The following is a 12,850-nucleotide window of genomic DNA, read 5'->3' as shown; positions in this document are numbered from 1 at the left end:
TGACATCTAAGGGGCCCTGGACAATGTCAACTAAAATGTTATATCACGTTATGAACGCAGTCCTAACTTTCCTTAATGTGAGTACTTTATTACAACTCGTTCGATCAAAATGTTATGTTAAAATCACGTCAAAAACAGTTGACGTTTGTGTAGTCTAGTAATACCGATATTATTTTAGTATAGAAATATTAGATACGTATATTACAAAACAGGCAGAACAAGAGATGTAGCCTATTTAAATGCTCACAAAAAGTTACTGTCAAAGTTACGAACTTTGACAGTAGGCTAGGTCAACTTTTCTTAAATGGGCTTAAAACGATAACAGGAGTCAGGAGAAGGAAAAAAGAAAGAAAGAGACTGCGAGATGGTGCCCGTGCCCGTGCTTTCAGGTAAATCCATGTTTAATCATTGTTAAATACGGGAAATGTGCTGCTAATTTAATGGCTAGCCTATGCATACACCTCAAACTTGCTGACTTATTGCTAATGTTAGCACACTCAAATATGTGAATTTAGTTAGGTGCAAGCTAGATTGAGATTTTACTGTTGTCGAACGCCCCTGAAGGAGCATTTGTTTTGATGGACTTTGGAGAAACAATTTTAAAAAAAAGAAAAAAAAGAATAATGCTTAATAATGTAGTATGATAGATGCAGAGGATGTGGTTAGGAAATGCTTGAACAGATGAAACCACATTTAACTTTTTGGAGAATACAGGAAACGTGTAGACCGATACCTGCGTCATGTATGGCCCAAAGTCTATACAGGGCCATCACGTGTTAAAAGAAATAAGAATGAAAGTTGGGGGTAGAGAAAAAGCACTTGGGAGTTATACTTCGTGAGTCGAGTAGTCGAGGTTGTTTTTTCCTGAGCCTGTTTCTGTAGTGTCCATCTGTGCCTATTTTAGAAAATAGTTTCTTTTTTGTCAATTGTACTGCTGCTTTACTAGTGACCCAGGGTCCGCGTTTTCCTATTTTTTTTGTCGTGCCTTAATCAAGGAGGCTTTAGCTTACCTTTTTCTTTTCCTTTTTACACTTTTGTATCTGTTCCAATAATCTGCCAATAAAAATGTGAAAAGACAGTCGTTGCTCTACCGCCCATTTGTGCGCCCCTCGCTCGAGACCAAGGGATCCACTCAGCGCCCCACACCGATACTCAGGTGAGTCCCCCGGGAATCGCGACCAGTCATTTAGGCACGAAAACTGCCCAGCTGGTGTTTACGCGAAACAGGGTCTTGAAGTGTTCATCTGCTCAGACACATATACTCTCTCGATAGGTGCGGTGTTGCGTCTCACAGATAAACTAACGGGGAGAATAAGGGCGGACGAGGGCCCTTGAACGTTTTTGTTATCGGGTGGGGAGGGCGCGGTAACCGGGAGCGAAACGTAGCCATAGGAATAAGTGATCGATAAATTATGATGTTTTGCCCAAAAAAGGGCCTATAAACGTTTGCTGCTATAAAAGATCCCTCCAGGTTTGCGTCAGGAGGCCCCGGGGAGCGTCTGTGACACCGTGGTTTGGTTGGGTGCGGAGATTCCTTGCCGGGAGGGAGGGAGCCTCGGACTAACTCGTAGCCAAGCGTGTGTTCTCCGCACACGTAGCCTATGCAAATTCGTGAGACCCCGTGCGAGAGTTGGGTGGCGTAGCGAGGCGTAACAATACATTTGTTGCCGGGGGACCAGCACCCCGGTCAGCGACCTCGAGTCCCCACACGATCGTTCGACACTGTTAAACATTATCTATGCATTTTACAAGTAACTGCGCCAGCTAGCTGTTACTTTCTTACCTACTGTCTGCCAAGATTTTACCAATTGAAAAACGGCTTGTAAAATGTTTATTTTACATAAAGCTCAAAAAACTATTTTGCGCTCAAATAAAGGCCCAAAAAAAAGGGGCTCGCGCGCTCGCATTAATTTTGGACATCCGTAACTAGCATCACATCAAACACAGGGGGGGGGGGGGGGGGGGGGGCTTAAGCCTTGTTGCCCAGGGCACAGAAAATTGTTAATCCGGCCCTGCTTATTGGTCTCGTAAACCCATGAGAGGTGGGGACTTTTGTACGTGACACAAAAATAAAATTATGAATCAATCATTCCCCATTCAGTCAAGTCCCAACTATTGTCGGGTTTTATATGAATTTAACAAAAAACAAGGCCCTTGGGGTGAACAGATTTTGAAAGTGAAAAATGGAACTATAAAGAAAGAAGAGAGAAAGAAAGAAATACAGAAAAGGGCAAGGGACAGTGAGAAGACACACATCCTGCCCTCTCTGCACCAGCTGATCAAACACTTGTCTTCTGTGGAACCCACACATCCAAACTCTTGAATCTATGCCCGCCGTATTTTTAACTGAAACAAGCTATGTTCGTTAATGTTGGATGTGAAATGAAAGGTTGAACCTCTAAACTGTGAATTTAAACATGGTTACAGTAGATAGTAGCCATGTTCCTAATGTTAGACCAGGTCTAGAGAGAGTTCCCCTGTCAACACCTGCTAACAGACTAACGTGACCACCACCTGGAGCAGATGCACGTCACACACACACACACACACACACACAGTGACTGTACTCAGCTGGAAGACCGTGTATTTGGTTTACAACAGGCCGTGTGAGAGGCGTAAGGGTTTGTCCATGTGGGGGCGCCACTGCACATAGCAGAACCCCACACCAAGAGAAAGGAAAAAAAGGCATCGTTCCCATCACACACACACACACACACCAGGAAAAGCAAAGGAGCTAAGGTTAAGAGGTCATGACATTTAACCTCTGTGTGATTCTGAGCCGTCATGGGAAATTATGTTAGCTGTGTCACTGGGTGAAAAAACACAGGCACACACAGACACACACCCACGAGTACAGTCACACACACACACACAAAATATACAGAAAAACACATAAACACTATACCCGTAATACACGCACACACACATTCACAACACACACTGCATGTATGAGCTTAGACCCTCCCCCCTCCGCTCAACTGTGACTCCTAACATCAACAACAACAACATCAAAGCCACCAACCCCTCACTTCTCACAAGCTCACCAAACATCCTCGCTGTTAAAACGCCTGCACACACGTACACACACACACATGCACACCTGCACACACGTACACACACACACACATGCACACACACTATTACTCCTACTTTGGGTACGTCCTCTGTTGCACCATGGGAAGGATCTCTGATGCCACCCCTGGCCCAGGAAGCAACAGCTCTGTGAAGCGCTCTGAGGAGGAGAGGAGAGAGGGATGGAAACAACATACAGTATACAGGGAGAGAGAGGCACAGTATACAAGGAGAGAGAGGCACAGTATACAGGGAGAGAGAGGCACAGTATACAGGGAGAGAGAGGCACAGTATACATGGAGAGAGAGGCACAGTATACAGGGAGAGAGGCACAGTATACAGGGAGAGAGAGGCACAGTATACAAGGAGAGAGAGGCACAGTATACAGGGAGAGAGAGGCACAGTATACAGGGAGAGAGAGGCACAGTATACAGGGAGAGAGAGGCACAATATACAGGGAGAGAGAGGCACAGTATACAGGGAGAGAGAGGCACAGTATACAGGGAGAGAGAGGCACAGTATACATGGAGAGAGAGGTATAGCATACAGGGAGAGAGAGGTATAGCATACAGGGAGAGAGAGGTATAGTATACAGGGAGAGAGAGGAGGACATTTAAAGGTTCTATGGGTTGAGAGTTTGTTAGTAGTTTTGGTTAGTTTGGGGTTGTGTTTTGGATAGTTTGGGGTTGTCATGGTTAGTTTGGGGTTGTGTCATGGTTAGTTTGGGGTTGTGTCATGGTTAGTTTGGGGTTGTGTCATGGTTAGTTTGGGGTTGTGTCATGGTTAGTTTGGGGTTGTGTCATGGTTAGTTTGGGGTTGTGTCATGGTTAGTTTGGGGTTGTCATGGTTAGTTTGGGGTTGTGTTATGGATAGTTTGGGGTTGTCATGGTAAGTTTGGGGTTGTGTTATGGTTAGTTTGGGGTTGTCATGGTTAGTTTGGGGTTGTGTTATGGATAGTTTGGGGTTGTCATGGTTAGTTTGGGGTTGTGTTATGGTTAGTTTGGGGTTGTCATGGTTAGTTTGGGGTTGTGTTATGGATAGTTTGGGGTTGTCATGGTTAGTTTGGGGTTGTGTTATGGTTAGTTTGGGGTTGTCATGGTTAGTTTGGGGTTGTCATGGTTAGTTTGGGGTTGTGTCATGGTTAGTTTGGGGTTGTCATGGTTAGTTTGGGGTTGTCATGGTTAGTTTGGGGTTGTCATGGTTAGTTTGGGGTTGTGTCATGGTTAGTTTGGGGTTGTCATGGTTAGTTTGGGGTTGTCATGGTTAGTTTGGGGTTGTACTGAAGCTTTGTTTTATGCATCCTTACAACATGATGTCATGGAAGTGCGGAAAGACTGTGCCAACACACACACACAGGTCTTAGTTCACTGTGTGTGTGTGTGTGTGTGTGTATCTTTGTGCATGTGTGAGGGAGAGAGAGACAGAAAGAGAACAACAGTGTACTTGTATGTCCAGGCTCGGCAGGTTAGGGCTGGGAGACCTGAAAGCTGAATCAGCAGTTTTGGGGGGAGGGTGACATGGTGTTGTCTCTCTCTCTCCAGAAGACAGGCATGTGTGTGTGTGTGTGTGTTTTCTGCCCCTGCTCTACTACTCTGGGAGCCAGGACAGCCCTTAGGCTACTGCACAGAAGCTTCTGGAAACACACACAAACTTCGGAAATGGTTTATCCCCAGAGAGGACGAGAGAGAGGAAATCAAAGCCAACGTCTCAAGACTGAGTTGTTTGGTGCAGCTGAAACACTCACCGGTCCAGTCTCCCACCACGCGTAAGTGGACGCCAAACACCCCACTCTTCTCTGTGGGACACTACAAGCATAGGTGCACAGAATGAATATCACACACACACACGTGGGCAAGCAAGCATGCACACATCACACACACATAAACACACAGTCCTCTTTGCAGTGTTACGGCCCTCAGGGGCCTGTCTGCTTTCTGTGAGGGATTCTGTACCCCCCTCAAAATTCCCCCTGCCGCACCAGGCTGGGACACGCTGCGAGGGCGTGTGTGTGTGTGTGTGTGTGTATGTGTGTGTGTGAGAGAGATAGAGCTGTAGGCTGCAGAGAGATGTGTTGTTACGTCACATGTCTTAATAAAACATGTCTCTGTAGGAGGCCAGAGCAGAACTGTGTGTGTAGAGCAGGTATGTAGGGAGTGTGGAGGGCAGGTATGTAGGGAGTGTGGAGGGCAGGGCAGTGTGGAGCTGTCAATCAACCCATACCCCCCCAACACCCCCCCCCCCGGACTAAAGAAAGAACAGCATGTTCTCTGACAGGGATGGGGGGCACAGTTCTGAGTGTGTGTTGTGTCACGTGTGAGGAATGTATGGGAGGAAGCACAAGCCCCCCCCCCACATCCACGTCTGTGGGAAACATCACCCAATCAAGAGTTCTGTTTTTTCCTGAGGGGCTGCCGATTGGTGGATGATTGAGATGATGTCAATGATGACACCAGGATGACATACCGCTGTCAGCGTGAAGGGATGGTTCTCAAACGACGACACTGTCGGACAGTTCAGTACAACGTACTGTGAGAGGGAGGAGAAAGAGAGAGGGAGGAGAGAGAGAGAGAGAGAGAGAGAGAGAGAGAGAGAGAGAGAGAGTAAAAGAAGAGATCAATCCTCTGAATCTGATGGATCCTAAACTCTTTAAATGACCTGTCACTCACCTGCCCTGGGCGGGCGTTGAATTCCCTCTTCAACATGCGCACCTCTATGACATCACAAGGGTGTCGGAGAACGGTAACTATGGTGACGGGATCGCTGCTACGGATGTAACGGTAGAGTCTCTCTGCGCAGTACAGACACAGGGGCCCTGATATCCACAGCCAAGTCTGCAACACACACACACACACACTTACATACATGCTTACATCCATGATAATTGCTCCCAGAGCAGTGTAAGGTTTTATGGGACCTCAGTGCTCGATAACGAGAATGTTCACACACACGAGGCCTTGACGTGAGAAGATACACACTCTTTCCTCACAACCGCCCCAACCTCCTCCTCCCTTACACACCCCTACAGACCCCCCTCATAAACCAGACCCACTCCTTTCAACACTTCTCAATTGCCCACACCCACTGCTCACCATACCCAAACACACACACACGCACACACATGCACACACACACCTGGGGGTGGTGGGGTTGAAAGTGAGCCTCCTCTCCACAGCTCCTCTCATGCCCCTCCCCTCGTTCCAGCTCCTCCCCCTGATGCTCTGAGGACGTCTGATTGGCTCTGAAGCAGCCAGGGGGGTGGGCTTCCACGTTGGTCTGGAACTTCAGAGCTCCCCTATTGGAGGAAAGACAGGAAGGGAAGGATGATTTTCCTGCCAAACTATTCAGCAGTCTAGTACAACAAAGGCAAACTAAAATACTACTGCTGAGAATACTACTGAGTCATGTAATTCAATCAAAAAATTACAATACTGACTGTTCAAACGTACTGATAGTGCTTGTCTGTTATGACCAAAACACCTACCCAATCACATGTACCAGCAGAATGAGATAAAACACTATGAAGAGGTTGTGGGTGTACCAGAAGATCTCATAGTTACACACTCTGGAACACAAAACACATCGTAAAGACACAGCTTCAAGGCACACAGTCAGAACAACAAACCGACCACCCTCACAGTTTCTCTGATCCTGCGGGAGGAGCAGAGAAAGATCAACAGATAGGGCTGGAAGGGGGAGAGGGAGGGAGGGGGGGAGAGGGAGGGGGGAGGGGGGAGAGGGAGGGGGATAGGGGGGAGAGGGAGGAAGGGAGGGAGGGAGGGAACACCCTCCACCCCACAGTTACAGGCCTCTGTGGGGGTCAACATTAAAGAGGTCAGTACACACAACAGCCCCTAATCACCCCACCCCCCTACCAGACACCTCCAATGACAAACACCACACAGCACTTCAAACATCCTGATCCACCTAGAGCACTCTGAACACACCCACTCTCAGAAGACAAGACAGACATCAGAACACACACACTCTGCCCCTGTGGCCCCCTAATTTCTTTGGTGGCTGAAAGAGAACAGCACAAAACAGAACAGAACTAAATATAAGAAAATAGATTAGAACAAAACAGAACTAGATATAAGAAAAGAGATTAAAACAAAACAGAACTAAATATAAGAAAAGAGATTAGAACAAAACATAACTAGATATAAGAGAAGAGATTAGAACAGAACAGAAGTAAATATAAGAAAAGAGATTAGAACAAAACAGAACTAGATATAAGAAAAGAGATTAGAACAAAACAGAACTAGATATAAGAAAATAGATTAGAACAAAACAAAGCGGAAACTAAAAATAAGAGGAAAGAGAGAGCACTAAATAGGGATGATGATGAAGATATAATTATAAAGTTGCTGGTGATGACATATCTCACCGTATGCAGTATGAGGAGGCTGTAAACATCAAGAAGAGGACGAGGACCAATAGGACGCCAGTAACCCCAGGAACTACATCGTATGAACCAATAAAAACACAGCACCAAAGATCAAGTCAGGCACCAAAGATCAAGTCAGGTGGCCGAGCGGTGAGGGAATCGGGCTAGTAATCCGAATGTTGCCAGTTCGATTCCCGGTCATGCCAACTGACGTTGTGTCCTTGGGCAAGACACTTCACCCTACTTGCCTCGGGGGAATGTCCCTGTACTTACTGTAAGTCGCTCTGGATAAGAGCGTCTGCTAAATGACTAAATGTAAATGTAACTTTAGTACTTTAGCATGACATCGTTGTTTAGTTTAAATGCGTTCCCAGGCTCTTTTCAGATGTTGATCTGGATTCTAAGGATGTACCCCAGACTGTGTGTGTGTGTGTGTGCGTGCGTGTGTTGATATACAAAGACAAATTTCCTTCTGTCTCCTTGGCATGCAGCCACTCTAATCTTAAACACATTTGTCAGCTCATTGTTACCTTGGATACCCAGGCACACACACACACAGCATGCAAAAAAAGAGTGTCCATGTGAAAATCAGACTCTTGGACTGACCTGTGGTCAGGATGATGATTCTGGGGTCCTGCAAAAAAACACATTTGTGAGTTACAGTATGTGTGTGTGTGTGTGTGTGTGTGAACGTGTATATGTGGAAGTGTGTGTGTTCTCCCTCTCACCTCCCCCCTGTAGCGCGCGACATTGAGAGCAGGGAACTCCTCTGAGTACTTGACGCTGAAGTTGACCAGGTTGGCCAGGTGAGCAGATACGTGCACCACTGGAGAGCAGAGGAACCAAGGTCACGCAGTACACACACACTCCTACACACGCACACTTACACACACACACACTGCTACACATGCACACTTACACACATACACTCCTACACATGCACACTTACACACATGCAAGCACTCACATATAAACACATACACTCTCATGCACATGCAATCAAACACAATTAAACACACACGTGCATACAAAACATACACATACATTTTACAAGGATGTTTAGAAGGACCGTAACAACCAATGCTCTGGATTCCAAGAGCACCACACACACACACACACATCCATACAGACACTCACACACCTTGACACACACCTCTGTGACATCATAGCTTAAATATGTTCCTCCATACAGCTGATAGAGAATGGGGGAGGGGTGGGGGGGTAATTATAAGACACTGAGGCCTTTCTTTCCCCCCCCCCTCCTCTCTGATTCCTATCTGGGAACCCCCATCCCTTTCTTTTCCATTGTTCTGTGTGTGTGTGTGTGTGTGTGTGTGTGTGTGTGTGTGTGTGTGTGTGTGTGTGTGTGTGTGTGTGTGTGTGTGTGTGTGAGAGAGAGAAACTGGTTGTCTCAGAACTTTGGAACTCTACAATCTCCCTTCTAATGCGACAGCTACAGGAAGCAGCATGGGGGGTTATGGGAGAGGAGACAAAGAAGACAGTGGGAAAAGAGAAAGAGGGGTAGAGGGAGAGAGGGAGAGAGAGAGAGAGAGAGAGAGAGAGAGAGAGAGAGAGAGCAGGAACAGAGAGGAAGAGATCTCCGATGACGTCAGAGGAATCAGTGGAGTAGCAGCTGTATGCTCATACTATCAAGTCTGCTTCCCATACAGGACACACACACACACACTATTGTCAGCAGATCCATCACAGCTGGTACCCCCGGAATGCAGAGCCAGTCGGGGTCAATTTGTCTTCCTCATCCCCTGTGGCCCGCACACACACCCACTAAGAAATCATTTTTCTCATTCAGTCACCAAGAGCTCATCAATACACATGCAATAACACAAACACACACACTTACCAGAGAAGACACAGATGGCCACCCCACAAGCCACATGGAAGGTTTTACTCTTGTCCAGCAGTCTGCGTGTCTTCCTGTTCACCTGGAGGAGTGTGGGAGTCAGTAAGTGAGTGTTTCATTAAAGTTGAAGGCAGCATCTCTTCAAGACAACCAATCTTTTGTTGAGACCCAGCTACCAGTTAGACATGCCAAACCCACAGACCTTGCCCACCTCTCCTTTCTCTCTCTCCCTATCCATCCATCTCCTCCCTCTCCCCTGCTCTCTCTCTCTCCCTCCCTCCCTATCCATCTATCTCCTCCCTCTCCCCTGATCTCTCTCTCCCTCCCTATCCATCCATCTCCTCCCTCTCCCCTGCTCTCTCTCTCCCTCCCTATCCATCTATCTCCTCCCTCTCCCCTGCTCTCTCTCTCTCTTCCTCTTCTCCTCTCTCTCCTTCTTCTCTCCTCCCTCCCTCTCTACTTACCGCATGGGTTCCTCTGAGGTAGGTGAGCAGAGACCGACACATGGGCAGCAGGACCAGACTGCAGTTCAGGTTGAGCACTGATGCAGATGCACGGCTGACACACAACCCTAGCTGGACACATCCACACACACACACACACACACACACACAGAAGCAACGGATAAACGCTCCTAGCATAAGAGAATCCTTTATTCCATTCCCATTCAGGGCTTCTGTACATACATACACACACACACACACCCAGAAGCAACGGCTACATTCTCCTAGCATAAGACAATCTCTTACTCCATTCCCATTCAGGGCTTCTGTACACACACACTACCACACACACACACACACTACAGAGCGTGTGCCACAAACAGCTGTTAGTAGAACCACAGCAAAGAGAGATTTGATACCCTGTGTTCAGTACATTCTCCCAAACACACACTCGGGGACACACGCGTGTGTGATCCTAGGCAAGCATTCTAAGCCAGCTGCATGCCCACACTTGCCCTCCTTCTCCTGTCCCTCAAAGCACAGGAGTTCAGGACACTGCTTGCATGACTGCTTTCAACACCTTATGTTTGGGGTTTAAGTTAGGTTTGGTATCAGGCTTCATCTTACAGAGACTCCAGAACTACGTACGAAAACATTGGGTGTTAGTTTGAAAATGTCAGCTTGAGTCCTGCAGACAAAAAGTTTGTTTCAGCAGCACACACTCGAAAGACACACACACACTGACACACACGAACACAAGAACGTGTATACACACCAACTTGTGACAGCAATTAAGATGGAGTTATCTTGACCCAAGACCAACAAAATGGTATGTTTGACTGTAAGGAGCCAGGGGTCTAGACAAGCAGCTAACCCGTATGGCTAAGATACAGTGTGTTACCGAAAAATCCTGTGTCCACCCACAACAATCTGTGGTTTCTTACCCCGAGCATCTTATGGAGGTAGAAGTATTGTTGTCCGCTGCAGTACGTCATGAACGTCCTCAAGAACAGCCAAGTGTTAACGCCAAGCCACATAATCTTGCAAAAATACAAGCATAAACAGAGGTAAACAAAAATATAGTTCGTGTAGAGAATTAGTGACTGGATAGCTATTTTATCCCACTTGTCTAGTATTCATCAATCTTCGTGGTCAATACTCGGTGTCTGAAACTGCTTTGTGTTTAACTTTTTATTGAACCTAGCTTTTAAACAAGAAAGGTCAATTTGTAAACCAGTTATCATTTACAATGACAACCACTTGTCAGATACAAATTGCAACGTTCCATTACAATATCTGTTAAAGTGATTTCACAAAATCGTTGTAGCTATGTAAGCTAATCAAAGACTTGTCTCTGAAGCTATTTATCTCACCAAAACCAAGTGCTTTCCTCCTTCGTTGGCGACCCAACTCTGGATTGACAGAGCCATAGTGTGGCCGGCAGTTTCGGAACACTACCAAATTCCAGTTTGGAAGTTTTCAATCCTGTTTAACCAACTATAAAATTCCTCCTCTTCGTTCCGCCACAAGTGCAGCAAAACCCGTTCTCCTCTCGGTCACACTGGCATTCTGCGGATTCAATTATCCATTTATCAGTCCTTATACATTGTACCGGCGTCCTCGCACAGTGTGAAGAATGGGCTGTTAGTCAGACGGTCATTTTTGTCTCTCGCTCTCTTTCTCGCTCTCTTCCTCCACCCCCCTCCCTCATCTTTTTCTCTGTCGGTATATAGTATGTGTCGATGGAGGGCGCCACCGCACTTCTCTACGTGCGTGCATGCTTTGGTGCAGTCCTGAGGTCCCCTGTAAAAGAAAACCGGCTGTCCGGTGTACCACCGTTTTAGCAGGTAGTCATATGAATCAATATATCCTCAGCAAAACTGATACAGAAGGAAGCACGATTAGCTTAATGGTTTATTTCTATTTATCTTGTGTTCATCATATTGCATCGCAACATAGGCATATAGGCCTATAGTTTACACTGCGTTTTCCATTTATAAATGTTACTCCAATAAAAAATATGTCAAAAGAAAAAAAATCGAAATGATAAATCATGCACCACAAATCGTTTTCACCTTACAAGAGTGGTTCTAAATTGTGTTGGTTAAGTTTAACATCGGGTCCAACCAAACCTTGGTAGTACAAATTGGGATAGTTTCCGTTAAACTGTAGGCTATTTTATTATCACGAAAACATTTTCTGCATAGCCTTCAGTTGAAATGCTTAATCATGACTTCGTCAACGACAAGTATTAAGATAACACCCATTACATGGACTATAAGAACAAGTCGAGCTGTGACTGACCATAGCACACTTAAAAGATACATTATGCTCATCTTATCTTCAACTACACGAAGAAAAGCTGTCCTGACTTATGATTCACTTCCATCAAAGATACGCTACTGTGTCCCCATCATGTCGTTGTATCTGCTAGGGCGCTATGGGTATTATTTCTCAGCAAATGGTCGAATTAAATAATGCTTTTTCGCACCGCATTCAGTGGTTAAAATAGTTCTAAATGAGTGAAATAGTGCCTCCCAGATCCACTGTTCAAGTATAAAGGCTATCTTACGTTACCCGGGCCGTTCCACAGTTTGAGTACCACTACGGCCCATCTAGTTTCTAAAACTCGGGGCATCCCGCAGGCAGTCATGTTGACATTCGGCAGCCTGTTTGCTGTCGAACGCTAGGGTCATTCCAGATCTTCACGCTCGAGCCCACTGCATGAATGTACCGAGCGCAGCCGCAGCTGTCCAGTGAGCAACAAGCGGTCATGCGCGACCAGTAGGCCAACTCCCATAGGAGTAGGAAAACATGTGGGAATTGGCCTTCCCGCATACTATAACTTCATGATAATAGCCTATTTTATAATCTACAATCGGCCGATAGTGCCAGTAGGCTACACTGTTGGTCACATGAGGGCGAGCTGATTTGAATATGCTACTTCAATTTAAGGGAGGTTATAAAGATCACTACTACGGTGGCCGTGTCAGCATGCGGTCAAAGACCAAGGTGCGTTTATTGGCTACAGCAATTCTGTCAAGGCACCGCCAGACCGTCTCCCTCCCCCACCTCCCTCCCTATTCACAC

General features: G+C 46.3%; 1 protein-coding gene across 1 annotated transcript in view; it reads right to left on the bottom strand.

Annotated features, from left to right (window-relative positions):
* The window catches only part of LOC134029544 (NADPH oxidase 4), a 17,664-nt gene extending 6,152 nt beyond the window's left edge, over positions 1-11,512 (bottom strand). The window contains exons 1-13 of the mRNA XM_062473694.1: positions 11,134-11,512; positions 10,705-10,800; positions 9,782-9,892; positions 9,318-9,399; positions 8,185-8,282; positions 8,063-8,090; positions 7,457-7,529; positions 6,554-6,634; positions 6,205-6,364; positions 5,739-5,903; positions 5,536-5,598; positions 4,817-4,877; positions 3,151-3,232 (exon numbers count right to left, since the gene is read on the bottom strand). Coding sequence (XP_062329678.1) covers positions 3,151-3,232; positions 4,817-4,877; positions 5,536-5,598; positions 5,739-5,903; positions 6,205-6,364; positions 6,554-6,634; positions 7,457-7,529; positions 8,063-8,090; positions 8,185-8,282; positions 9,318-9,399; positions 9,782-9,892; positions 10,705-10,800; positions 11,134-11,190 — 1,157 coding nt within the window. The 5' untranslated portion in view covers positions 11,191-11,512. The remainder of the gene's footprint in view (positions 1-3,150; positions 3,233-4,816; positions 4,878-5,535; positions 5,599-5,738; positions 5,904-6,204; positions 6,365-6,553; positions 6,635-7,456; positions 7,530-8,062; positions 8,091-8,184; positions 8,283-9,317; positions 9,400-9,781; positions 9,893-10,704; positions 10,801-11,133) is intronic.
* Positions 11,513-12,850: the final 1,338 nt, after the last annotated feature.

This window comes from Osmerus eperlanus, chromosome 11, assembly GCF_963692335.1.
Source record: "Osmerus eperlanus chromosome 11, fOsmEpe2.1, whole genome shotgun sequence".
Taxonomy (NCBI): domain Eukaryota; kingdom Metazoa; phylum Chordata; class Actinopteri; order Osmeriformes; family Osmeridae; genus Osmerus; species Osmerus eperlanus.
The sequence above is the reverse complement of the archived record's forward strand: the minus strand, read 5'-3'. Positions and strand labels throughout refer to the sequence as shown.